We start from the raw sequence: 27,584 nt of genomic DNA, 5'->3' as shown, positions 1-27,584 counted from the left end.
CTCTGCGGAGGCGGCGGGGGCCCAGCATCGGGCCGGGGCCGGGGGGGCGCCGGGGCCGGGGGGCGGCGCTCCGGCCCGGCCCGGCCCCGCCCGATGTCCATGAGCGCGAACACCATGATCTTCATGATTCTGGGGGCGTCGATCGTGATGGTGAGCGGAGGGGCTTCCCGTGCGCCCGCGCCCGCCTCCCGCGCCCGCGCCGCCTCCCCCACCTCCCGCGCCTTGTTTACCGGCCCGCGCGGCCTGCGCTCCCCATCCCCGGGCTGCCCCGCGCTCCCCATCCCCGGCCTGCGTTTCCCATCCCGGGCTGCCCCGCGTTCCCCATCCCCGGGCTGCGTTCCCCATCCCCGGGCTGCGTTCCCCATCCCCGGGCTGCGCTCCCCATCTCCGGGCTGTGCTTCCCGTCTCCCGGCAGCGCCGAGCTCCCCATCCTTGGCCTGCGCTTCCCATCTCGACTGCCCTGAGCTCCCCGATTCTGGGGTTGCCCCGGGCACCCCTATCCCAGGGCTGCGCTCCCCCACCCCCAGCGCGCCGCCCCCCACACCCCACCCCACGCCCCGGGGCCCCCGCCAGGCCCGCTTCTCGGCGCTGACCGGTCATGGGCTCTTCCAGGCCATCGCGTGCTTGATGGACATGAACGCACTGCTGGACCGATTCCACAACTACATCCTCCCGCACCTGCGGGGCGAGGACCGCGTCTGCCACTGCAACTGTGGCCGGTGAGTCCGCGCCCGGTGGGGCACACGCGTGATCACACATGTGCGGCGACGGGGCCCACTGGGGCGCAGGCAAGCCCCAGGCAGGCCTGGCTGCAGGACTGCGCTAGGCCCGTGGGGGAAGGACTGCCCAGCCTCCGCTGGGCACCTGGGGATTGGCCAATCGGGTTCCAGGAGGGGGAGCATGCCTGAGTAGTTAGGACCCCTCCCAAAATGCCTTTAGAGAAAGGGCCTGTGCCAGGGTGATGGGCAGAATGGGCCCCAGGCCTCCTGGTCCAGGGCCTGGAGGCCAGGAGAGCCACAGCCCAGCCCTGTGTGTCAGGAGGGATCCTGCGCACGGCTGTGCCCACAGAGTACACCGTCCTCCCTGGGCCCTGCACTAATGTTCATGAACTTTCCTGCAAGCCAGGTACAGGGAAGTGCAGAAGGTCAAGGTGGGCAGAGCCTACCTCGAGGGGCATCTGGTCCAGCCCTGTCATTGCACAGAGGAGGAACTGAGGCAAAGCTGGGTGTGGCTTGCTCAAGGTCATTCAGAGAGCCGTGGGAGAACCCAGGCCCCCTACATCCACTGTGTGAACGCCCCCATTCTGTGCACGTGTAGTGACGGAGTCTTCCTGGCCATGCATGTTTGTACGTCCATGTACAAAATAAACATGTTCTCATGAGACGCGCATGTGTGTACTGTCTGTGCATATCCATGTGCGTACACATAGCGCACACACATTCGCATGCACAGCATCTCCACGGGAAGCCCTCTCGCTGGCACCAAGAGAAAGCAGAGAGACGCTTGGGTGGATAGAGACTTGCCCAAGGTCACACAGCTAGTGAGGGACTGCGGGCCGAGCCCGGAAGCTGTGTTCCTCAACCCTGTCCTGTATTTCTGCCCCAGGGACACGTGTGCACACACTGGGGGTGGGGGTGTGTGTAAGAGAGACAGGACAGTTACGTGCCACGGGTACCAAGCAGCGTATGGAAGCAGAACCCAGACGTTAGGGAAGGTAGAGAGGGAGTGTGATGGCCCTCGCATGTGCTGTCCCAAGAACCATCGGAAGAGTTTGCTGGGGGGGGGGGGGGGGCACTCTTTCCCAGAGATCCCTGTGTTCGTTCGTGGTGCACACAGCCCCAAACTGAGGAAGGGCACAAGGTCAGCCCCATGGCCACCTGGGTCAGCCACGACTACGAGCAGGTTAAGCCGGGGTGGTCCCGAGACCCTCCCGGAGGCACATTTTACATGTGTGTGGGCTGTTTTGTCATGACCAGCATGTATGTGCCTGTGACCTCGCACCAAGGACCCATCTGGGCAGACAGGGGGTGTTTCCAGCGTGTATTTGCCCGGGATGCGTGGACGCGGCATCCGTAGCATCCAGAGTCCGTGCGGACTCAGCTAGGACGCTCGCGCGCCGGGTGCCGGCCGAAGCTAGTCCTGTGTGCGCAGCTTAGCGCGTCTGGGGACGCAGAAAACCCGGAGAGCCGCCCCTGCTGCAGACGTAGAGCTTCTGGGTGCGTGTGTCCACGTCACTTCACACAGGATACGTGGATTCAGTGTACAACGTATTCTTACACATCGACAACAGACATGTGTATGCACAGTGCACGCACAGCACCCAGACAGCATACAGCGACGAGTGTGCTCCGCGTGGGCACGGCGAGTGTGTCTGCGGAGAAAGTGCTGCACAGGAAGTGTCCGTGTGTAGACCGTGTGCACAGGCTGCCCCAGGTGGCTCGTCCGTGTGTGCATGCGCCGTGTGGAGCCTGCACACGTGTATGCGTCCGACCTGCCATGCGGAGAACTTCACGCAGGGGACATGTGTGTAGATGAAGGTTCCTAGTGTGCGTGCCGGCAGGCGGGGTGTGCATTACGGCGGGGACGGCTGGGTGCCAGGCTGAGTGCATGTGCATCCGCATGCGACACGCCGCGCTCGCGCCTGGGAAGCATGCACACGCACACACGTGGAGCTCGGGGACCTGAGTCCATGGTATACACGCCACGTCTTGTGCATGCGGCCGGCGTGTATAAACATGCTTCGGACCTCAGGTAGGCACATGCAGCATGCGTGGCCCAGGCAAGACCCGTGTATGTACACGTCATGAAAGTCCGTGTGCACGTGTGAGACCAGGGGCCTGACTTGGAGAAGGAGGAGCGAGCGTGAGGGGCAGCGAGGAGCTGCAGGCGCCAGGCCAGGGATGGGGGCACAGGTTGTGACCCCTGACCCCCTGGAGGTCCTGAGCTGCGGGGGGCGGTTGGGGCCCTGGCTTCGCCCTGCTTGCAGGGCACCAGGCACGTTTCTGGCTTCTTTGGCAGCCTGACCTTCAAGTTCCCTACCTTGACCAGCTGTGTGTCCAGGGGCAGGAAGCAGCAGGCCTGAGGAAGGCCCTGTCAGGGGTCCTCGGCCCAGACGGCTGGGTAATGTCAGGGGTCCTCGGCCCAGACGGCTGGGTAAAGCAGGAGGGGACAGTGATGCTCTGTGTTAGCAGCCCCTGTGCGGCCTGCCTGGCCTGGTGCGCCCCCGGTGATGGGGACCTTGAACGGGTCACGAATGGCGTCCGCTCCTGGGGAACCCGCAGCTGCTGCTCATTCTGGGTGGTGATTAATAGTTGTCCACCACTTATTGGTGACTGACAGCAGCTACTGACAAACTGATCAGTAAGCATGGCTGCCACGTATCAGGCCGTCCTCGCTACTGACTCCGAGCCGTGGGGCTGTGACCGAGGCCCCACCACTGGGACTGGTCACACTCTGGACATGCTGAGCAGGATGGCCTCCAGAGTTCCCAGAAGGAGCAGGAGGGGTGTGAGGAGAGGCCTGCCTGCCGCCATCCCTGCTGGGCTCCTACTGGGAGGAAGACGCTGTGTGGACCCCGCTGGTGCAGGGACATCGGTAGGGAAGGAACAGCAGGGAATCAGGGAGGAGTAGTGGGGTTTCCGTATTTGAGACGGTCCCTGTGGGGGAGTGTGGAACATGGCCAGTTGCGAGGTTGGGGCGTGGGGGTAGGGACCTATCTCAGCTGAACACCAGGCGGAGGTGCCAGCATCTAAGTGAGGGGAAGATGGGGAGAAGCAGGTTTGGGGAGGGAGGAGCTATTTTTAGGTATGAGTTTGAGGTGTCTGTAGATCCCACGTGGAGACGCCACACAGGCAGCTAGAGCTCAGAGCAGACGGGGAGGGTGGGGGGAGTGTGTGCGGCCAGGGACTTCAGGGGATTGGGGCTAGAGAGTTGGAAAGACCAGCAAAGGGGCTTGGGGAGGAGGGGAACCATGAGAGCTGGCCCCCTGGGCAGGAGGGCTCGAGAGAGGCCCCTGCACTGCCAGGCAGGAGGATGACAGGGGCGAAGGGTGGACCCCACGGTCCCTCTCCTGGGCTCTCCTGCAGGCCGAAGAGGGGGTCGGGAGTGGGGACAGGCCCAGAGTCTGTTGTCCTGGGTGCTGATCTCCTGAGTAGGGCCACCCCACCCAGGCCCAGGAGGGCTTGCTGGAGGAGGGAATCCAGAAAGGCCTGAAACTGGAGGGAAGCATGTGGGGAGAGTTCAAAGTTCCTCAGAGGCAAGCCTGGACAGTGGGGGGAAGGGAGGCTGAGAAACACCGCACAGGCCTTGGGGGGGAGGCAACACATGGGAGTCCAGGGAACCCGGGGCAGCTGGAGCATCCCGGGAGCCGCAGCGCCGGCCATGGACATGCACCTCTGTGGGGACATGGGCACGAGATGGACACTGGACAGAGCCCGCTGGACCTCCAGCCTAGAGAACAGAGGAAGGGGAGGTGCCTGCAAAGGATGAAGGAGCAGAAGGAAGACCAGAGGCCCAGGGCAGGGCTGACCCACTTGGCATTTGGTAGCAGGGAGGAGGATGAGAGGGCGTGTGGGAGGGGAGGCTGTGAACCTGCGACTGGATGGGGACATCCCGCCCCGGGCCTTCGCCCTGGAAGCTTGTTCACCTGCACTGTTCCCGTGACCCGGCACGGTTGCCTCTGAGCCCCGGGCGGAGGACGGAGGAGGGTGATACGTGGGCAGGCTTCACTCTGACCGCTGACCGCGCACACTCCCCCCTCCGGGCAGCCTCTTGCCCGGTGAGCGGGCCCCTTCCTGACCTCAGCTCCGCACAAGGGCTGCTCTAAGGCCAGCAGGGCGAACGGGTGCCGCTTACCGCCGGGGTCGCTGCCCGCCCCACGGGAGAGGTGCCAGCCCGCCCTGCCGCCCCCAGGCACCACATCCACTACGTGATCCCTTACGACGGGGACCAGTCGGTGGTGGACGCCTCCGAGAACTACTTCGTGACAGACAACGTCACCAAGCAGGAGATCGACCTCATGTTGGGGCTGCTGCTCGGCTTCTGCATCAGCTGGTTCCTGGTGTGGATGGACGGCGTCCTGCACTGCGCCGTGCGCGCCTGGAGGGCCGGCCGGCGCTACGGTGAGTGAGGGCGGCGGGGGGCGCGCGGCCCGGCCCCTGCGTCCCACCCTACGCCCCCGCGTCCCCCCCGCCCCGGGCCCCGCCCCGCCGGGCCCTCCCTGGCCACGCCCCCGGCTCCACGCCCCCACCAGAACCGGCCCCGCCGCGCCCTCCCGGACCACCCCTCCCAGGCCACGCCCCCTCGCCACACCACGCCCCCACCAGGGATCGCCTCGTTCCCTCCCAGGCCACGCCCTCATCGCCACGCCCCCGCGGTGCCACGCCTCGCCCACCCGCCCCACCGCAACCCTTTACGTCACGCCCCCACCGGGTCACGTTCCCGCCATGGCCACGCCCCCACCAATGCCACGCCCGTCGCTTCTCACCGCGCCCCCTCCCACGCCGTGCCTCCGCTCGACCACGCCTCCAACACCGACCCGCCCACGCCTTTCCTTGGCCGAGCTCCCCACCCACCGCGCCCCGCCCACGCCTCCGCCCTGACCTCGTCCTGACCGCGCCCCCGCCCCGCAGACGGCTCGTGGACCTGGCTGCCCAAGCTTTGCAGCCTGCGGGAGCTGGGCCGGCGGCCGCACAGACCCTTCGAGGAGGCGGCCGGCAACATGGTGCACGTGAAGCAGAAACTCTACCACAACGGCCACCCGAGCCCGCGGCACCTCTGAGCCGCGCGCAAGACTCGCGGGGCCTTCGGCCAACGCGCCCACGCACACGGGACTGGACGGCCGCCCCGGGCCAGGGCGCCCGCGGCCGCCGGGCGTGTCCAGCGGAAGGTGCTGTCTCTTCTTTTTATAAAGGGGGTCGGGGCGGGGCAGGCCGCCGGCCTGGGGGGAGGACCCCGGCCTCCCGGGCCGGAAAGGGCGCGGGGATCAGGGCGGCGGGCCCTGAGCGAGGGCGGGCGGGGGACTTGGGCACCTGTGCCGGCGGGCGGGACCACCTGCTCGCCCCCGCGCACTGTAGTCTCACCCGCACCTGGGCTGAGACCAAGTCTGTTACTTAAACCCGGTTATTTCCTGTGCGCCCGGCTGCTTCTCGGGACCAGTTCTGGCGTAGGGAAGCAAGGCCGGGAGAGGGTCTTGGCAGGGAAGGGGCCGGCGCCCAGCCGCGCCCATGTCTGCACACGGGAGCATGTGCATGGGGCGTGTGCGTCCGCGGGCCGCAAAGGGGGTGGGGGGCGGGGGGCAGGGGTCTGGTGGAGGCCCCGGCCTAGCAGCAATAAGGCCCCCGAGCCCCACTGCGGCAAGTGTGGCCACCCTGCCCAGGGCATCCCCGGTCGGGCGCCTCACTGTGACCCCCACCCCTGCTGGTCAGTAAATTCTCCAGAAAGCTCCAGTCTCTGCCTCTTCTTTCATCTCTGAACCTGTGACCCTTTAAAGCCCCTGCCCCTTGAATCAGCCATGAGATACACACATTGTGAGGTATCCTGTCAAGTTTTTATTGGATTCTGGATAAAAAGACCCCAGCTCCAATGGATGGAGGGCCACAGATCCTGTGGGCTAGGACAGCACCCCCAGCACTGGACATTCCTGGCCAGTGGGCCTCTGGCCCTTCAGGCACCACCACCGGTCGCTGGCAGCTAGTTCTTATGCTCTGGGTGTATCACAGTCAGACGTATGCAGGGCATCTCCCTCTCCCTAGTTCCGGGGGGAAGCAGCTCCCACCCAGCAGCACAGGGGCCTGCTCTGCTCAGCCCTCGCTTGCTGGGTGAGACTGGGCAAGGTCAGGCCCCTACCCATGCCCAGCCCCGCTCTGGACACAGATGCAGCAGCCGGCCACAAGAGCTCAGCCAGCACCTGAGAACCAGCAGTACCAGCTGGACCACTGTCCCTGCGCATGGGGACAGTGCTTCCCCCCAGCACTGGGCCTGGCTTAGAGACTCACATCTCCCAGCAGTGTCCTGGGGGTCAGGTGACGGCCCCAGTCTGGACCACCCAACAAGCACCACAGCCTGAAGGGAAAAGCCTGGGGTACAGAGGACCAGCCCTCCCACAAAGACGCTACAACCGCAGCCGCTCCCAAGCAGAGGCCTTTAATGCTGTCCTGGCCCCGACCCGAGGAATATTTAAAAATGCTGAGGTGGGCAGCTGTGTAGGCCCATCACTGGGGGAAGTGGGCATCTTGGTGCTTCTTCCTGGCAGGGCCACCTGGCCAATGTGCCGCCCCCTGGGTATCCAGGCCCAGCTCACTCAGCCTGTGTACTTGGGGGCAGGGGCTGGTCACCCTTAGGCCTGGCTCCCTCAGCCTTCAGCCACTGCATCTTCTGCTGGTGCTGCTGGATGGCATCCTGGACCCGGGCATCCATCATGGCCTCAGTGAGGAACCCATCCTCGGAGGCATACGCCATAGCCTGGCAGGGAAAGAGAACACTGATGCAGGGCACGCACAGGGGCTACCTGCAGGGGAAAAAGGGTCTCCCACCCCAGGCTTTCAGCCCCTGGGCCCCACCGGTCACCAGGAACCACCCACCTGCACAACAGGGCCAGACCCAGGGATAAGGCAGCCTAGCTGGCCCCACCCATGAGCTCGCCTCTTGGAGATGCCCTCCAGAACCTGAAGGGGTGGCAGTGAAGACTGGGATGTTGAGTCCATTAAGAGGATTGCTGGCCCGTACCCTCTACCACAGGCCTGTGCTCAGTCTCAGGAGGGGCGCGGCCTCCCAGCAGAACACACACATGCCAACATGCCAGCAGAACATGCTTTGCTCCCGTGTGTGTGCAGGAGCGTACACATGCATGCGTGCTTACAAGGGAATCCACAGCCCATGGCAGCCACCGTCCCTGCAATGCCCATGGCCCTGCCCACATCCCCAGTTGGCACAAGTGCCATGTTCTTGCATCACCGAGTTTCTCAATGACTTTCTAAAAATAGAAAGTCTGAGGCCAGCTGTCAGGAAGCAGCTCAGCACCCCCAACGCAGACCTGGAAGGCCCCTAATTCACAGAGAGCAAAACTACCCTCAGGGCCAGGGCACAGATAACAGAACCACCATAGGCCGGCGGGGGGGGGGGGTTCATTCTGACACTGAGGGGAGGGCAGGACCCCTAGGAAGAGAGCTCCCCAGGAACCCCCAGCAATTCTAGCTTGGTCAGAAAGTAACCCGCTAGGCCCAACTGCCCCTGAACGCTCAGCACCCAAAGCAGCTGGAAGCTTCCCTGGTAGGAAGGTAGAGGGAGTGCAGGATCCCCTTCCAGAATCCCAGAGTATCTGAGCAGACATATCTGCCCAAGGGGGCCAGGATCCCTATTGAGGGATGGCTGGACTTAGCAATGGGCTTCCAAAGAAATGAGGAAAAGGGGAAACGAGTAACTTTACCATGGAGAAACCTGGCGGCCACCACCTTAACCAGGTCAACATCCCTGTGATGTTGTACAGACGTCACGTGTCCCCTGTCAGGACGTGACCAGAAGGGCACCTCATCTCTGGGGTCTTCTCCCAAAACCCACAATCTCAGTCTAACTGTGAGAAAAACATCAGAAGGACAATCTCTGTAACACCTGACCAGCACTCCTCAAAACTGCCAGGATCATCAAAAACAAGAGACATGTGAAAACTGTCACAGCCCAGAGGAGCCCAAGCAGACATGGCAACTGAACGAGATGGGGGACTTTGGAGGGAGTCCTAGAAAACATCAGGTCCGAGGTGGAGTCCACAGTGACATGGCAAATGTGCCCAGTGAGAGGAGTCACACCACGGTGGGGGAAGCTCCATGCTAACCTTGCAACTTTCCTGTGAGCCTAAAATTACTGAAACATAGCAAACTTCATTAAAAAAAAAAAAAAAAAAAAAAAAGGCAAGCCCTGGACTCAAGGATGATGCTTACAGGAAAATTAATCAACGTGATGCACCACGTTAATAGAATGAAAGACAAACCACACGATCATCTCAACTGATGCAGAAAATGGCAGTTGCAACGTTCAACACCCTTTCTTGGTGAAAACAATAAACTAGGGATGGAGGAAAATTTCCTTAACGTTCTAAAGGTCATTTATGAACAACCCACAGCAAATAGATTATCAATGGTGAAAGACTGAGAGCTTTTCCTCTGAGATAAGGAACAAGTCAAGGATGCCCACTCTCACCACTTCTATTCAACACAGTAGTGGAAGTCGTAGCCAGAGCAATTAGGCAAGAAAAAGAAATAAAAGGGATCCAAATTGGCAGGGAAGAAGTAAAATTATCTGTTTGAAGATGATATATTCTTATATGTAGTAAACCCTAAAGATTCCCCTCGAAAGTTAAAACTAATAACTAGGGGTGCGTGGGTCGTTCAGTCGGTTAAGTGTCTGGCTCTTGATCTCAGGTCACATCTTGATCTCAGGGCTGTGATTAAAAAATAAAACTAATAAGCAAATTCAGCAAATTTGCAGGACACAAAATTAACACACAAAAATCATTTGTGTTTTGGGGCACCTGGGTAGCTTAGGTCAGTTAAGCGTCTGCCTTTGGCTCAGGTCATGATCTCTAGGTCCTGGGATTGAGCCCCATATTGGGCTCCCTGATCAGCAGGGAGTCTGCTTTTCCCTCTCCCTCTACAGCTCCTTCTGCTTGTGTGCACGCATGCTCTCTCTCGCTCTCTAATAAGATCTTAAAAACAAAAAACCATTTGTGTTTCTATATGGTAATAATGAACCATCTGGAAAGGAAATTAAGAAATTAAGAAAATTCCATTTACAATAGCATCAGAAAGAAGAAAATACTTAGGAATTAACTTAACCAAGGCCAAAGAGTTCTACATTAAGAACTACAGAATACTGCTGAAAGGAATTAAAGATCTCAAAATTAGAAAGATATCCACGTTCATATGTTGGAAGACTTAAACTTGTTACGATGTCATTACCATCCAAAGTGATCTACAGGTTCACTGCAATCCCTATCAAAAATCCCAATGGGGCACCTGGGTGGCTCAGTTGGTTAAGTGACTGCCTTCGGCTCAGGTCATGATCCTGGAGTCCCGGGATCGAGTCCCGCATCGGGCTCCCTGCTCAGCGGGGAGTCTGCTTCTCCCTCTGACCCTCTCATGCTCTATCTCATTCTCTCTCTCAAATAAATAAATAAAATCTTAAAAAAAAAAAAAAAAAAAAAATCCCAATGATGTTTTTTGCAAAAAAAAAAAAAAAAATCCATCCTAAAATTCATATAGAATCTCAACGGAGGCCAAAGAGCCAAAACAGTCTTGGATAAGATTTTCAGGTCTCACATTTCCTGATTTTAAAATCTACTACAAAGCTACAGTAACAAAATCAATGTGGCACTGGCGTAAGGGCAGTTATACAGACCGATGGGGTAGAATGGAGAGCCTAGAAACCCTCACATGTGTGGTCGGATGATTTCCAACAAGGATGCCAAGACCATTCAATAGGGAGAGGACAGTCTTTTCCAAACAATGGTGCTGGGAACACTGGATATCCACATGCAAAAAAGAATGAAGGTGGACCCCTACCTGCCCTATCCCACACACAAAACTTAACTAAAAATGAATCACACCGGGGCGCCTGGGTGGCTCAGTCAGTTAAGCGTCTGCCTTCGGCTCAGGTCATGATCTCAGGGTCCTGGGATCGAGTCCCATGTCAGGCTCCCTGCTCAGCAGGGAGTCTGCTTCTCCCTCTGCCTCTGCCCCATCCTCCACCCCCTGCTACTCGTGCGCTCTCTCTCTCTTGCTCTTGCTCACTCTCACTCTCAAATAAATAAAATTTAAGAAAAAAAAATGAATCACACCTAAATGTAAGACCTCAAATTACAAAGCTACTAAAAAAAAAAAAAAAAAATAGGGTAAGCTTCCAGACACTGGATTTAGCGATGATTTCTTGTCTACGACACTGAAAGCATAAGTGACAAACAAAACTGACAAATTGGACTGTATCAAAATTAAAATCTTTTGTACAGGGGCACCTGGGTGGCTCATTCGGGTGAGCGTCTGCCTTCGGCTCAGGTCATGGTCCTGGGGTCCTGGGATCGAGCCCTGCATTGGGCTCCCTGCACATCGGGGAGTCTGCTTCTCCCTCTCCCTCTGCCCCTCCCCCCGTTTGTGCTCTCTGTCTCAAATAAATAAAATCTTAAAATCTTTTATGCATCAAAATCTTAAAAAAAAGGGGGGGGGGAGGGGGGCCACTCTGCTGGCTCAGTCAGTGGCGCATGGGACTCTTGATCTCTGGGTGGTGAATTTGAGCCCCATGTTGGGTGTAGAGATTACTCAAAAATAAAATCTTACAACAAAACAAAACACACCTTTTGTGCATCAAAGGACATTATCAACCAAATAAAGAGTAAAAAAGCAACTCACTGAAGGCTAGGAAATAGCTGTAAATCACATATCTGATAAAGGGTTAGTATCCACAATACATAAAGAACTCCTAAAACTCAACAGAAAACCACCTGATTCAAATATGGGCAAAGGACATGAATAGACATTTCTCTAAGAAAACATATACATGGCCAAAAAGCACACAAGATACCCACATCACTAATCATCAGGGAAAAGGCAATTCAAGTCACAATGAGATCACTTCACATCCACTAGAATGGCTACTATCCAAAAAACAGAAAATCACAAGTGTTGATGAGGGGGTGAGAAACCAACTTGTGTGCACTTCTGGGGGGGATGTAAAGTGGTGCGACCACTGTAGGAAATGGCACAGCAGCTTCTTAAACATTAAGACCGTTCAGGGGCGCCTGGGTGGCTCAGATGGTTAGGCGTCTGCCTTCGGCTCAGGTCATGATCCCAGGGTCCTGGGATCGAGCCCCGCATCCGGCTCCCTGCTCGGCGGGAAGCCTGCTTCTCCCTCTCCCACTCTCCCTACTTGTGTTCCCTCTCCTGCTGTGTCTCTGTCAAATAAATAAAATCTTTAAAAAAAAAAAAAAAAAAAAAAAAAAGACCGTTCATCACATGATCTAGTAATTTCCCTTCCGGGTGAAGAGTGGGGTTTCAGCTGCACACCCATGTTCACAGCAACCACCCAAACGTCCATCTCAGTGGATGAAGGGATTAACAAAATGAAATATATCCACAATGGATTATGATTCTACCTTAAAAAGGAAGAAATGCTGACACATGGTACAACATGGATGCACCTTAAGAACATTATGCTGAATGAAGTCAGTCAGTCACAAAAGGACAAATACTGCATGGTTCCACTCACATGCACTACCTAGAGGAGTCACATTCACAGAAAGTGGAAGTACAGAAGCCAGGAAATGGGGCGGGGGGATGGCGGGGTGGTTAGTGTTTAATGGGATGACATTTCAGCTTAGGAAGATGAAAATGTCCTGGAGACAGATGGTGGTGATGGTTGCACAACAATGTGAATGTACTTAATGCCATTCATCTGTGTACCTAAAAACGGTTAAAATGGTAAATTTTGTTTAAAAAATAATGCTAACAACGCGGTGAATTCCCACAACCAAGTGGTAAGAGGCAGCAGGAACTCCATTGATAAAACCATCGTAAAAGCAGCATGGGCTTCAGGGAACAAGTGCATGAGGGCCCCCCAGGCAGTCCAGCCTGGAAGGAGGGGCAGGACAGGCAGGAGCAAGCCCAACAACCAGCTCTGAAAATCACCATCCAAAAGGCAGGAAGGGGGCCACCATCAGAACTCCACCATGCTGGCACCCTGACCCGGGACTTCCTGCCTTCACAACCTTGGAAAATGAATGTTATGTTTAGGCCCCCTGGGCTGTGGTACTGTTAGAGCAGCCCAAGCTGACAGACATCCTATCCTCCACCCTGCTGATTATGGAAACAGAGCCAGCGTCATGAGGCCTCGGTCCTGAGTAAGGGTGGCCCGGAGCAGAGCACCCGCTGATCCAGGTGGGGACAGTTTACAGTCTGGAGCTGTTACAGCACATAGCCCAGCTCACTCTAATACAGTCCCTCTGTGTATCCAAGCTACCGCATTCAAATCCAAGTAGATGCCTAATTAACAAACACATGTTCACTTCACAGCACTGTTACGTTTCTTGTGGTGGGATCGTCAGGTAGCCCCAGACAGATCTGAGTGCAGGACCCACAGAGGCCATGATGCCGACACAAAGCCGAGGGCTGGCCGGCGGACAGGAGCTCCTCGGCACCTCCACCTGATAGGGCTTTTCCCCTCTCAGCAATCGCCACGCTGCAAATGCTTTCTGGATGTCTGCACCCAGGACTCCTGGGGGTCAACCGGCTCCCCTGCCCTGGGGGGTGGGGGTGGGGGCCCTGTGGACATCTCAGGAGGAAACTGGGTGTGGGGAATGACAAGAACCACTCTGGGCCGTGTGCCCTGGGCCACAGCACAAGGATAAAGTCAACTCAACCCATGTGCTCTATGCTGCCCTCAAGACCCCACAGCAAACCCGATCATGCGTGGAGCAGACAATCCTCAACACCGACGGTCTCCATCTGGTGAAGAGCTAGGAAGGAGATGCCCAACCCCTTATCAGACCAGATTCACTCCTTGGTTCCTCATCTCATTTGCCCTCTGGTGAGCCCACCTTCGGCTCACGGGATGCTCCATGTGCCCCTGTGTCCCCTATCCCCCAACTACAGAATCGCCTGCCCCAAATGTGCTAGGCCCCAGCTTGGGACAGACTCCAGACGTTCCCAAGACATCAAGCCTGAGCCTGTGGGACCTTGATGCCCATGTGACACTTGGCTCATTTCCAGGAAACCCCACCTGATTCCAGAGCTCTATCTGATTTGGACCAAAACCACAATGACAAGGAGGTAGGCCATAATACCCAAAGCTAGTGACACGTCTCCACACCCTCCCTGCGTGCGTGTGTGTGTGGGGGTGGGGGCAGGCAGAAGCAGGTGGTGGCTAGAATGCAGGACAGGGCATGACATCTGGGTGCAGAAAACCCTTCAACAGAAACACCCTGGGGGGTGGGGGGGAGCAGGGGCCAGCACTGGTTACCCTCCGATGACTCAGGATTTCCCGATCGGTCAAGCTCACACCTGTAGTAGGGAGCACGTCCCCAGCTCACCTGCCAGGCCACAGCAAGCTGGGAGATCTCCCGGCCCGACATGCCCTCCGTCAGGCGTGCAATCTCCGAACACTTCCTCCCGTAGTCAAACTGAGCTAGCTTCAAGCGCCTGTGAAGGAGAAATTCCCACGTGGTGCTCCCGTGTGGAGTATAGGATGTCTGTCAGGTCTGGCTAAAGACCAGGACAATCAGTCAAACACCCATGGAAAAGGGGCACCTGGGTGGCTCAGTTGGTTGGGTGACTGCCTTCGGCTCAGGTCATGATCCTGGAGTCCCGGGATCGAGTCCCACATCGGGCTCCCTGCTCAGCGGGGAGTCTGCTTCTCCCTCTGACCCTCACCCCCTCATGCTCTCTCTGTCTCATTCTCTCTCTCAATAAATAAAATCTTAAAAAAAAAAAAAAAAAAAACACCCATGGAAAAAAGGACTCAGAAACTCAGACCACAACCAGTGTTTGGACTATAGTCAGACCAGAACGGGCCACTGGGAGGCTGGGGTGGGGGTGGGGGTCCTGGGGCCTGCCGGGTGCAAAGGAGAAAGGAGGCCCAGATAGTGGAACGCAAGGGCTCCGGCAACAGAGGGACAGCACGGGCAGGCAAAGCCCGTCCTAGAACAGAACACGGCTCTCACTGCCACCAGCGACAGGAGGGATTCAGGTCAGTGCTGCTGCGAGATCCGGCTCCCTGGAGATGGTTAAAAATAGATCCGCCTTTGCCTATATGGAACACTGTGGACAGAGCAATGAGTGAGGGTGGCCGGGACAGAATGTGGAGGGCTCCCCCATCGCCTGGTGACTCCTACAGAACGGGGGCCTTGCTGTGTGCTGGCAAGGGGCCCGGCTCCCGGGAGTCGGGGTGAGTAGTGAACAACGGGGAGTCACCTCCGAGACTGCCACGACCACCTCAGAGTGAACAAAGCTCAGCCAAGGTCTGCAGCCACCACCACAGCCCCTCACTCTCCAGGGCCTGACTGCAGCCTCCATTCCTCAAAAGCCCCAAACTGTTAAGAGACTTCACGTAGCAGAAAAGGATGGAGATGCTAGCTTGTTTGTGATGACGGGCCACTGAGTCAAAAACCTGGCAAAAAGCAGGAGGCACGGGGGCCCGCAGGTGCGCACCCGACCCCCATGTGGACCCACAGGGTTAGGATGGGAGTGTAGCACCGGGGCCAGGAGCTGGTGGGGTACAGAGGGCCCCCCAGTGCTCAGGCCATCAGCACACTTACTGCTTTCCTTCTGTGGCTGGCTTCAGAACGTACTTGTCGAAATACATCCTCACCAGGCGCTCCCGCTCCTCCCGCTGGGGCAGGTCGAAGCGGACCATCTCGTCAATGCGGTCGTTGACGGCCCAGTCAAACTGCTCGGGCTGGTTGCTGGCCAGGACCAGCATGAACCTGAAGCCAGCGCAGAGCAGGGGCTAAGGGGCTGCCCGACCTGGGCACTGGCCCCCAGGGCAGGGAGCCTCTTAAACCCACACAGGACAATTTTCTAGGAGAATCTATTTGGCAGCTTTTTAACCTGAAAAACCCAGGAAGGCCCAGCACTGCCCTCTGCTACCCATCCCTCCCTCGAACACCTCTCCACTGACCGAGGGCCCAGCCTGATGGGGTGGCCATTGAAGCTTTGCTGTGTGGAGGAACAGGGACCCCACGGTCTGAGACCTCTGCTGCTCAACTAGCTGAACCCCAGACCCTGCAGCTCAGGTTGCAGGTGGGCGGCCCTCACCCACTTCTTGTTCATCCTTTTCCCTTCACAGCCTCCTTCTCTTTGTCCCCAACCTGAGCTGCAGGGTCTGGGGTTCAGCTAGTTGAGCAGAAGGGCCAACTCAGCAGGAACCTGGCCCAGACTCTCAGGGAGTCCGAGTAGGGGCGGGGGTCTCTGCTGGCAGTAGCCATGGCAGGCAAGGGGGAAGCATATGACTGGGGGGCCACACAGCTGACTGGCGGGGCTACGTGCCCCCTGGATGACTAGTGGGCACAGGACTGGAGGGCCCTGAACAATGCAAGAGGGCAAGATGAGGGGATTCAGAAGCAGCGAGCCCCTTTCCAGAGCAACCTATGCCCCAGGGCACCTGGCCGTAGGGTGACCACCCCTACAGCCCATCAATGGAGGGCCAGCAGAGATGCCAAGTGCAGTGACCTGTGGGCGAGGACTTGCGCCTGGCTCTCCTGAGACTCCCCAGCACATCTTCTCAGAAGTTTCCACAAAACCCCCCCCTTGCACCCCGACCGGCCCTTCCCATCGCCCAGGCAAGTGTGCCTGCCCTGTTCCAGCCCCGCCCCACAGCAGCCGTGTGAGCTCAAGCAGAGCCTCAGTTTCCCTCTGCAAAGGGACTTCGCACCGGCGGGTGGCCCTCACTTGCTGCTGTGCTGTCCCGTCCGGTGCAGGAACGCATTCAGGGTGGCCCTGAGGTCCTCGCTGATCTTCTCCTGTGGACAAAGTTCTGGCATCAGATGGGAGGCAGCTGGGGGAAGTTAAACAAAGGCGCCAGCCATTCCATCCCTCTGAGAGCCCCACACAACAGGGTCTCCATGAGACTTAACTTCAAGGAAGACTTTATTTTATTTTATTTTTTTAAAGATTTTATTTATTTATTTGAGAGAGAGAGAGAGAATGAGAGACAGAGAGCATGAGAGGGAGGAGGGTCAGAGGGAGAAGCAGACTCCCTGCCAAGCAGGGAGCCCGATGCAGGACTCGATCCCGGGACTCCAGGATCATGACCCGAGCCGAAGGCAGTCGCTTAACCAACTGAGCCACGCAGGCGCCCTTCAAGGAAGCCTTTAAAGACACCCCAGGATCAATTCCTGCTTTTCAGACCAAATTTATGAAGAAAGTGCAGCTGAGAAGCAGGTCTGGGTCAGACATCATTGTGAGTGACCAGCAACCTCCCCGTAAAGCACAAACGCGGCCGCTGGACACCACTCCTGACCGCTCACCTACAGCCGGCTGGGCCCAGCAGGCCAGATAGAAGCTTCCAGAATACTCACAGTCGCTCGCTTCCTGAGGAAGGCGTCCGCTTCATCCACAAAGAGAAGGAGGCTGTGAAGGGAAAAGGATGAACAAGAAGTGGGTGAGGGCCGCCCAGCTGCACACTAAGGTGCTGAGCACGCTAAAACTAAACTCAGTTTCAGGAACACAAAGTGCCGGCTAACCTCAGTAGTGGTTGGGGACCCCAGACCCGACAGGGGAATGCCCAGTGCCAGTGCTGCGGGGAAGCGACTGGTTTGTGCCAAACATCCTAATTTGGCACTAAATTTAGTATCGGGGCTGGCAGCCGCTCGTCTTCAATGTGTTAAAAGCGAGGCTCCCGTGATGAGCACAAGCCACCAGGAATCTATTCCCGGGGTGAATTTCTCCCTTGGACTCCCAACCCCAGAGTATTCCAGCCTTGTGCACAACCATGGAGACAAGCTGCAGGGGAAGTCACCGACACCGCCCCCCAAACCCACCCCCCAGCTGGCGCTCCGGTGGCCGCTAGGAACCCGGGCCATGCAAGCGCATGCACGCAGGGGGCCATCCCAGGAGGGGCCCGGCTCACCCTCGCCGGCTGGTACTGGCCCAGTCGAAGACCTTGTGCATGGCAGTCACGCCGTCCCGCCCCATGGGGGCCACATCCCCGCCTGTCATGATGGCATAGTCCATGCCTGAGTGCAGCGCAAGTTTCTAGGCGAGAGAGGGGCAGGGGTGGGGGTGGAGGGCAAAGCCTGTTTACTCTCCTCCCCTTCACATGCACTGAGTCTGGCCCCCACCAGGTACTGCTGGGATGCCCCTTGCCTGGAAAGCTGGCCCCCCCCACGTGGCCCATCCCTAAGAGCCACAGCTGCAGCCCCTGCCCATGGCCCCCCCCCCCCCCCCGTGCGGCCGTGCGCCCTCACCTTGGCAAACAGGGTCTTGCCAGTCCCCGGAGGCCCGTACATCAGGATGTTCCTGTACACGCTGTGGTTCTTCTTGGTGTTCCTCGTCGCTATGGCAATGTCCCGCACCCGTGCTTCCAGGCCGGGCTGCCAGGGGACATGGCAGGTTGGGGGCACTCTGCTGCCTGTCTGGCAGCCCCAAGAGGCAGCTTACCCCAGGCATTCTACTTTAGGAATGAAAAGCTGGGGCGCCCGGGTGGCTCAGTCCCTAAGTGTCTGCCTTCGGCTCAGGTCATGGTCCCAGGGTCCTGGGATCGAGCCCCGCATCGGGCTCCCTGCTCGGCGGGAGGCCTGCTTCCCCCTCTCCCACTCCCCCTGCTTGTGTTCCCTCTCTCGCTGTGTCTCTCCGTCAAATAAATAAATAAATAATCTTAAAAAAAAAAAAAAAAAAGGAATGAAAAGCAGCCCCATCCTGTAGAAAACCTCCATGGGCAGAAGAGCACCTCCCACCCCAAAGCCTATTACAGCCCCCAGATGGGCAGCACCACTTACACTGAGGACGACGCCCTCCAGTGCGTCCTGAGGCTTACTGAGGAGCCGCCTGCTGACCTATGGGGGGGGCACAACATGGGGACAGTCAAGCTTATCAGCAGAGCCCACGACCCAGGCACGGAGCGCCGGGAGCAGCTAGACTGCCACGTGGGAACAGAACTGCCGCGGCACTCACACTCCAGGCCACATGTGACTGGGCCCCACTCCCACTCTGGACAGGGGGCCTACGAGGCTGTCTGTGCTACTGGCCTAGGCGACTTACAGAGAGAGCGCACAAGTCCGCAGCAGGGAACTCGACGTGGGGCTCGATCCCACGACACTGAGATCATGACCTGAGATGAAGTCAAGAGCCAAATGCTTAACTGACTGAGCCACCCAGGAGCCCCTTCAGATTATTTACTGATTTAGGGGCGCCTGGGGCGCTCAGTCAGTTAAGGGTCTGCCTTTGGCTCAGGGGTCCTGGGATGGAGCCCCACATCGGGATCCCTGCTCGGTGAGGAGCCTGCTTCTCCCTCTGCTCCTACGCCCCCCCCCCCCCCACCCCAGCTCATCCTCTCTCTCCCTCAAATAAATAAAATCTTAAAAAAAAGAAAAAGATTCTTTACCGATCTTTATTTTCTCAGTTACCCACAGTGATCACTATGGAGATCCAGCCACAGCCCGTGGGAGGACATCAAGCCGGGCAGAAAGCCTGGCTCCCCTCGAGGAAGGAAGCTCACACTGTGCTGCTTCCAGCAACTTCTCTCACAGGACGATGGCACACAGGAGCCCCAGGATTTTGTAAACAACCCAAAATCTACCCAGGGGGACAGTCACATTAACAAATCCACAGAGGTGACCGAGTGGACTAGGGTGAGGGTCTCCTCAGTGCTGATGTGGACAGGCTCCCAGAACAGCATCAGAGAGAAGAAAGCCACAATCAAATCCAACATGCCAGAGAGAATAGACAGTATTTGGGTAAAGAGGGGAAAATGAAGACACGTGTTCACAACCTGGCTGAAATGCCAGAAAGAACTGGGAAGGACGTGCCACTCCAGGGAGGACGGGGCCCACCATCACCTGCACGGGATGCCTCAGAGCCTCCAGCACAGTGACACGAGAGGTCTCCCTCACCAGGGACGGCTTCCCCAGCCGGGCCTCAATGTACCGTCCAGCAACAGACGTGGCGTTCTTGGCAGAATAGACTCCGACGGCCAGCAGCGTCAGCCCAGCCACCTAGAGCGGGGCAGCGGGAAGGCAGGCGGAACCCACCAATCCCGCACCAGGCTGTGAGCAGTCGGCACCACGCCCCCCCCCATCCCATCCCATGCAAGGTGACGGCAAGGGTCACAGAGCAGCGTCCTAGCTGGCGCTCAATTTCGCATGACCGCAGACATTTCCAGACAGACGCGGTATCAAAAGGCTTATCATAACCACCCTTTCTCAGAAAGCTACTGGAGGATGCACTCCAGGAGAATTAGGGAAGCTTCCAGGCAACAGGAGCCCCAGCTACAAAGAGACAGAGAGACCCTGAGGCTCATAGGAGACAGAATCGAACACTGTGGTGGAAGCACAATTACAGGGCAGGTGACCAAGAACTACAAGAGATTCCTGGAAAGTATGCCAACACCTGGAAATGAAACTGAAACGTCTTCCCTACAAGACAAACAGCCGGGCTGCTGCAGGGGGAAGCGAGGACTCTCTAAGACCACAGGAACGAGGTTCCAGGAGACCAGGTGGTGACTACAGTGACAGGAACAAGAGGCCTGTGATGGGGGAGGTGGGGCTGGGCCGGCCCCAAGAATCCAGCAACCTCTGACATCGCCCAGCGCTCTCCAATGACCACCCCTCCGTGGGTCTACCCAGCTTGCTGGGAAGGTAAACTCTTGACTCATGAGCAGCTGATCAAATAGGAAGGATGGCCAAGGGGCATTTTCCTGCTCAGCCTGTCCTGTGCCTGGATTCCCCACCAAGGAGCTCTGTCGGGGGCAGGCCAGGACTGACTGTCAGCCCACAACACTGCCCCGGGCAGGTGAGGATCCCAGACTGAAGATGGACATGAGATTCAACAGAGATTCAACATAGATGTTCACAACAGCTGGAAAAGTCTGGAAAGATCTGAGTGCACAGGGTGCTCAGACCACACGAGCAGTCAGAACGCCTTTAAAACACGCTGGGGGGGGGGGGGCACCTGGGTGGCTCAGTTGGTTAAGCGACTGCCTTCGGCTCAGGTCATGATCCTGAAGTCCTGGGATCGAGTCCCGCATCGGGCTCCCTGCTCAGCAGGGAGTCTGCTTCTCCCTCTGTCCCTCCCCCCTCTCATGCTCGCTCTATCTCATTCTCTCTCTCAAATAAATAAATAAAATCTTTAAAAAAAAAAACAAAACACTCTGGGGGAGGGGTTGCCTGGGTGGCTCAGTCGGTTGAGCGTCTGCCTTTGGCTCAGGTCGTGATCCCAGGGTCCTGGGATGGAGCCCCACATGGGGCTCCCTGCTCAGCAAGGAACCTGCTTCTCCCTCTCCCTCTGCCCCTCCCCCACCTTGTGCTCCCTCCCTCCAATAAATAAATCAAATCTTAAAAAAAAAAGAAAAGAGCCAGCAGTCTCACTAGCTGCCGGTTTCCTCAACTGGCATCCTGGCCCTCCCCCGGTAGTCCAGTCCCTGCTTTCCTTGAGGCACAGCCTGACCTCCCCTGCTGCTTCTCACTGTCTCCGGAAAGAGATTAGAACTATGCCCAAAGCAGGGCACTTGCAGAAAGGGCTTCAGAAGCCAGTAGGCCAGGAATGTGGGTGCACAGGGACGCTCATGGTCAGCATGGTTACTTGTCTCACCCTTTGTTAGGGCATCAGTACCACATGAGCAGGTGCCAAGTCACACTGTGCAGCCTAGAGCGGTGCCCGGCCCAATGCTGACATTAGGAAGTACTTGCAGAATTGGTGGGCTTTTTGGGAACCAGTCCTGGCTGAAGCCCTCCCCTCCACCCTGAGTGCTAAGCAGCCACGTGGCACAGGGCACAGACCACAGGGCCTTAGAATGTGTGCCTGGAGTCCTACAGCCTTGTTGGCTGCCCTCCGCTTCCCGCTAGAGGGTGGGAACCCTTATAGGAGCATGGTTTAAAGGGGTTCATGGCCACATCTCCGGGGCGCCCCTGGAGTTTTAGCTGGGCCCCACCCTTGAGGCTGCCAGGCAGATTTCCAGTTACACTTTCCAAAGGGCAGCACTTCTAAGGAAGAGGGAAACTGAAGCTCTAGCACCTCTTCCCACATATTCCAGCCCAAAGGTTAAAAAACCTACCGCCAGTGTTAACACTGAATTGCTCCCTGTGTCCCATACCCAGAGGCCGCGCCGCATCCGGTTTTCACAGCAGGGGGCGGGAGGGAAGAGAAGCAGCGAATGCTTACCCCTTGGACCTGCCTGGCACACTTCCCACCACTGAGGGCAGGCACACGACCCAACGGCGACCCTGACACAGGCCACAAGCAGGAAGACGCAGCAGCAGTGTTTACCGTGGCTGTCACTTTGTCCCAGTCTGTCACGAAGGTACGGAATCCTTCCCCAAACAGGGTGCCGGCTGTCCTGGAGAGGAAGCAGCGATGTGACCGGGGAGAACGATCTAGGCCCTTGGTTGGAGAAAGGGCAAGGGCGTTGAAGGTCAGCCCTGAAGGTCAGCACCCGGGAGGACCTGCTGAGAGGCCGCCTCCTGCCAATGCACTGACCGAGGGCCTCCTGGCACACGTGAAGGGCTGTGCTAGGGGCCTGTGGGGACCGGCCCTCACCGGATGGACTCCAGGATGGTCTGGCGGTGCTCGGCAGCCTTCAAGCGGATCTGCTCACGAATGATGTCTGCATTCTCGCGCTCCGCCTTGGCCCGAGCCCGGGCCTCAGCCTCTACCCGCAGCATCTCGTTCTTGTGCCGCAGCTCCATCTCCCGTTCCACAGTGGCTGCCCAGGGAAAGGGCAGGAGGAGGGTGTTCAGCCCACGGCTCCCTAATCCTTCCAGTGAGGCCCAGGCAACCCTCCTCCCAGACCCTGGGGGAATGCCCGGCCTGCCTAGGCTTCTGCTACAAAGTCCCAACCAAGGAACGCAGAGCTCCTATCGAGAGTCTTGGAAATGTTGCTTGGGGATCAAAGTGCCTGAAGCAACGTGTATCCATGCCTACAGCCTGCTTTCCCCAGGGGCCTTTCTCGAGCCTAGGGCGGCTCCAAGGACATAGCCCCCAAAGCCCAACTCTACCTCGCCGCATGGCCTCCTGCTTCTGCACCGACTCCTCCTGCTTCCGTAAATTCTCCTCATTGAGAAGTTGCTGAGAAGCCACAGGGGAAAGGGAAAAGCTTTCAAAATTAGTAAACTGATCTGGGGTGCCTGGGTGGCTCAGTCAGTTGAGCATCCAACTCTTGGTTTCGGCTCAGGTCATGATCTCAGGGTGGTGGGATGGAGCCCCGTGTCGGGCTCTGCACTCAGCAGGTAGACTGCCCGAGTCTCTCCTCCTCCTTCTGCCTCCCCACCTCCGCTCATGCACGCGCACTCCCTCTCGTTAAAACAAATAAATAAAACCTTAAGGGGCGCCTGGGTGGCTCAGTCGTTAAGCGTCTGCCTTCAGCTCGGGTCATGATCCCAGGGTCCTGGGATCGAGCCCCACATCGGGCTCCCTGCTCAACGGGAAGCCTGCTTCTCCCTCTCCCACTCCCCCTGCTTGTGTTCCCTCTCTTGCTGTCTCTGTCAAATAAATAAATAAACTTTAAAAAAAAAAAATAAAGTTTCTTTAAAAAAAATAAATAAATAAATAAATAAATAAAACCTTAAAAAATATATTAGGAAATGATCAACAATCAATCTAAGAGATGAGCTGCTCCAGCCTGTGGGGAAGCTTCTGCTGCCCCCGGGGGCTCCAAACCTCTCTGGGAATGATGCCCCGGGGCCTACACACTCCACAGCCCTTGGCAGGCAGGTCTGAACCCCACCCAGGACATATGCACACATGCATTGGGGGGGGTGGGCGGCGCAGCAGCTCCCGCCTCTAGCACAGTTCCGCCACAGGATAGACCTCTGGGCACCTCTAGTCCAGACTCACAGCTGTCCTCAAAACATTGTCTTTCCCCTGTTAAATTTACATTTTTAAAAGAAATTTTATTTAAATTCTAGTTAGCATACAGTGCAATATTGCCCTCACCAGAATTCGGTGGCTCATCACTTACATCCAACACCTGTACCCGTCACGAGTGTCTCCTCCATCCCCGTCGCCCACCTAGCCCCTCCCCCACCCCCTCCCTCCAGGGACCCTAAGTTTGTTTCCTATCATTCAGAGTCTCTTATGGTTTGTTTCCTTCTCTCCTTTGCTTTCCCCCCTTCCCCTATGTTCATCTGTTTTGATTCTTAAATTCCGCATATGAACGAAATCACGCTTTCTCTGACAGACTTATTTCACTTAGTCCAATATATTCTAGCTCCATCCACGTCATAGCAAGTGGTAAGGTTTCATGCTTTTTGATGGCTGGGTTTCCTTGGAATGCCCAAACAGGTACAAGCATTTGGAAACCACCTCTACCATGAACTTGTCACAGCCAGGTTCCCAGGTTCTCACCCAGAAGAACCCTCACCACAGCCAGAGCCTGGAGGCCCGTGTGTCCCGTGTGTGTGTGCGTCCCTGGGACCTAGCACCTACCGCTGGTAAAACAACTCTGAATTCTGGCCCAACAGCTGCCCCCAAATATGCCTGTGCTCTCGGGGAGGACAGAGGCAGCTCCCCTCCCATGTAAATGTGCTAAGCTCACCTGCTGCTTCAGCTGGTCCTCATAGCGCTGCCGGGCCAGCTTGTCTTGGTACTGGGCCCTCTAGGGAGGAAGAGGGCAGTGTGAATACAGCTCAGATGAAAAAGCTGGTGGACGGCCTGAAACCAACATCTGAATCCAGACTTTACTGGGTGCTGGGCCCCCAGATAAGCCACCCACCTCTACCTGCTGTTAATGAGCACACACGCTTGGTACACGTGTGCTCCCCGTCACGCTCAGCACGGAGGGATCCACGGGCTTTTGATATTTGCACAAGGTCATCTCAGAGTCTCGATGGGTAACAGACCCAGACTGAATTTTGGGGCCATGGTGTGCCCCACCAGCGCTCCACCCTGGTCACCCTGTGCCCGTGGGGCCATGTGGTCCTTACGGCCTGGTGCTGCCTCGTCTCCTCATTCAGAGTCTTCCTCCTTTCTTCAGCCTGCACGCGGATCTGCTCACTCTTCAGCTGCTCCACAGCGGCCTCGTATTCCTGTAGAACACACCAGTGGTTGCAAGTCCAGAGCTGGTGGGGCCCCCCTCTCAGGACTCTGAGGCTCAGGGCTCACACTGCCTCAACAACCCTTTCCCAGGTAGGCTCCAAAGGGGCTGGACAGGAGCAGGAGGGGCATCCAAAAAACACAGCCTAGACCAGCACCCCACATGCCCGTCAGCTCCCAGCTGCATGGGCACCAAGGCCCAGGGCGACCCAGACCACAAGTAGTGAAGTGCCAGGAAAACAGGGCTGGGCTGCAAAGGAGCAAGATGGTCTCCTGGGGTGTCTGTCACTCCCTTCCCCAACATTGTTTCCATGGTGGCTTATGTCACGTGCTCACTTTTGTTGTTTTTTTTTTTTTTTTTTTAAGATTTTAGTTATTTATTTGACAGAGAGAGACACAGCGAGAGAGGGAACACAAGCAGGGGGAGTGGGAGAGGGAGAGGCAGGCTTCCCACAGAGCAGGGAGCCCGATGCGGGGCTTGACCCCAGGACCCTGGGATCATGACCTGAGCCGAAGGCAGTCGCTTAACCGACTGAGCCACCCAGGCGCCCCAAATAAATACAGATTTTTAAAGGACTATTTGAGAGAGAGCGAACGAGGGCACAAGCAGGGGGAGGGGCAGAGGGAGAAGCAGACTCCCCAGTGAGCAGGGAGCCTGATGCAGGGCTTGATCCCTGAGATCATGACCTGAGCCAAAGGCAGACGCTTAACGACTTAGCCACCCAGGCGCCCCACGTGCTCACTTTTGGACTACGCTTTACAACAGCCAACGACAGACGGCAGAGCCTGTGTCTTTTCTACGCTTGCTATGTGCTCAGCATAGAGGTCCTGCCGAATGCAGGGAAAACAGGTAAGCACCTCCCTTGGGGAGACCAGATGGTCCTCACCCACAGCAGCCCTTCCAGGTGGTTCTGCTGCCAGGACTCAGGCCACAAACCAGCGCGTCTTTGACCTCCTCCTATTTCCCTCTTAACCACAAGCACGAAGGCAAATGCAAGAAAGGAGATGTCTGAGGAACCCGCCCTGTACCCACCGCCCACATGCACTTTCTCTTTGCGGTCGTCCCTCCGCCACAGGGACGTGGCCTGCCTCAGCCGGCACCAGCCCCACGACTCACTTTGACCTTGGACTGTTGTTCCAGCTGCAGCGTCTGCTCCTGCATCTGTGCGAGACTCAGGGCCTCCTTGGCATGTCCTGTGGGGCAGAGGGAGAGAGTGGGTATTAGGACACTTGGGCACCAGGCAAGCACTCCTGTGTGCCAGGGGCTTTCAGGGAGGCCACAGCTCACCTCGACCAGAAAACACACGTGCCCACCCTCATTCCTGGACCAGATCTTGTTTGGTGACCCCGCCCTCCGAGACCACTGCCCCCTTCTCCTCACCTATGTCTGCTCCACTCCCAACAGAAAGCCCCACACACAAGACCTTACCCCCCCAGCAGCTGTCACGTCCCAGAGAGCTATCAGAAAGGCTGCCCCACGCTAGTTGAGAGTAGGAGGGTCAACATGGCAGTCACGGTCCCGATTAAACAAAAAGCAGCCTGTAGCTAGAATACCTTATTTTTCGTGGTACGTACATTTCTCTTAAGTCCCCGATATCTATTATTATTAACCTGCTATCAAACACATGCAAGTAGTACAATGAATAGCAAGTAAACAAGTTAAAAATAAGCCAATGCACACAGAATGATGGCTCTTCACAGACCTTGTGTTACAAACACACACATTATAAAGCTTTTCTGTGTGTATTTTATTCATAAGGTGCAATTCATATCCACCAATACTTGAGTGTTCTGAAAAAAAAGCTAACTTCTGGTGCTCTCCTAGCCAAAAAGCCCATGCATCTGGCTTCTCAAATATTTTGGTGATGACACAGTTCTCCCATTCATGAGATTTTACTATAAAGAAATATCCTAATACGTAACAGTATGGAAGGAAAGTAGGGAATCCCTGTGAACCCAGCTCCCTGATGAAACAACGTACCTGGTTTTCTCCCTTTGTGTACCACACACCTATCCTTCCACCTGAGCCCCGTGACCTTACTTTCTGAAGCCTTTGAAGTAAGTTGCAGACCCCAGTACCCATCACGCCCAAGCTGCGGCAAACGCACCATTACCTAGAGCATGACTTCTGTGTGCAGGTCTGTGAGCACCCTCACACGCTGAGATGGACGGGGAGGAAGCTGCGGTATCTGATGGTCCACTAGGGCCAGCGGTGTGGAGAGCACATAGTGCCTGAGCCTGGGAAGGACCTTCAGAGCCAGTCAGGATTGGGCTGACACGGCCTCCCACACCTCACTACAAGGCTCTCCCCTGGGTCTCTGGCGATCAGAGGCACAGGAGCCCGAGGAGGGGCGGCACAAAGGCGCCAGGGTCCCACATCCTTCCCCGTAAACTTGGGAAGCCACAAAGCCAAGGCTCGAACAGACTCTAGGAGCCCCTTCTGAGCAGGAGGGAGTGAAAGTACAACAGTGCTCGTCCTGCTGCAGCCGACAGGAACGTGGGTGCCTCAGGGTGACAATGCTGAGACCAGGTCCCAGCTGCCCTTGTCACTCACAGCATGACTTTAGTCAGCCAGGTTAACCTCACCTGAAAATGGGGCAATTAGAGATCCCTCAGCCACTGACTCTCGAGAGAGGGAAATGTGAGAGCAGGTAACCTCAGCACAGTGCCTGGCACCCACGTGTCCCACTAACCACAAGCTACAACTTCAACACTGCCAACGGTAACTTAGCACCTTGAAGTCATCTAACAGGAGCCATGCATTCCAAAGCACTAATGTAGCTCCTCCTACAGGCAAGGGACTCTTACACCTGCACCTTCACGGAGTGTACGGACACACGGGCTGGAGCCTCTTACACCTGCACC

At 57.0% G+C, this 27,584-nt stretch overlaps 2 protein-coding genes across 4 annotated transcripts; one reads left to right on the top strand and one right to left on the bottom strand.

The window, feature by feature from the left end:
* The first annotated feature begins 43 nt into the window (after window positions 1-43).
* LOC116629218 (transmembrane protein 240) lies at window positions 44-6,446 on the top strand. 2 transcript variants are annotated; one of them, XM_032399525.1, is made up of 4 exons: window positions 44-150; window positions 613-719; window positions 4,912-5,120; window positions 5,631-6,446. In XM_032399525.1, exons 1-4 carry the CDS (start codon window positions 94-96, stop codon window positions 5,777-5,779), a joined length of 522 nt encoding a protein of 173 aa, XP_032255416.1. In that variant the 5' UTR covers window positions 44-93; the 3' UTR covers window positions 5,780-6,446. The 2 variants fall into 2 exon arrangements, with proteins under 2 accessions (XP_032255416.1, XP_032255418.1); XM_032399527.1 differs by lacking the exons at window positions 4,912-5,120; window positions 5,631-6,446 and adding an exon at window positions 1,126-1,684.
* Window positions 6,447-6,535: 89 nt separating this feature from the next.
* LOC116629217 (ATPase family AAA domain-containing protein 3) lies at window positions 6,536-25,920 on the bottom strand. Of its 2 annotated transcripts, XM_032399523.1 has the most exons (15): window positions 25,837-25,920; window positions 24,611-24,712; window positions 24,223-24,282; window positions 22,685-22,754; window positions 22,227-22,392; window positions 21,957-22,026; window positions 19,532-19,687; window positions 18,473-18,529; window positions 17,942-18,067; window positions 17,605-17,729; window positions 17,054-17,105; window positions 16,425-16,495; window positions 15,293-15,460; window positions 14,069-14,177; window positions 6,536-7,461 (listed from the first exon to the last, which is right to left on the bottom strand). In XM_032399523.1, the coding sequence occupies exons 1-15, from the start codon at window positions 25,879-25,881 to the stop codon at window positions 7,297-7,299; spliced, it is 1,542 nt and encodes a 513-aa protein (XP_032255414.1). In that variant the 5' UTR covers window positions 25,882-25,920; the 3' UTR covers window positions 6,536-7,296. The 2 variants fall into 2 exon arrangements, with proteins under 2 accessions (XP_032255414.1, XP_032255415.1); XM_032399524.1 differs by lacking the exon at window positions 19,532-19,687.
* Between the last annotated feature and the right edge of the window lie 1,664 nt (window positions 25,921-27,584).

The sequence above is a fragment of the Phoca vitulina genome, unplaced genomic scaffold (assembly GCF_004348235.1).
Source record: "Phoca vitulina isolate PV1807 unplaced genomic scaffold, GSC_HSeal_1.0 scaffold392, whole genome shotgun sequence".
NCBI lineage: Eukaryota > Metazoa > Chordata > Mammalia > Carnivora > Phocidae > Phoca > Phoca vitulina.
Note: the sequence above shows the minus strand (reverse complement) of the source record. Positions and strands in the feature narration are given on the sequence as shown.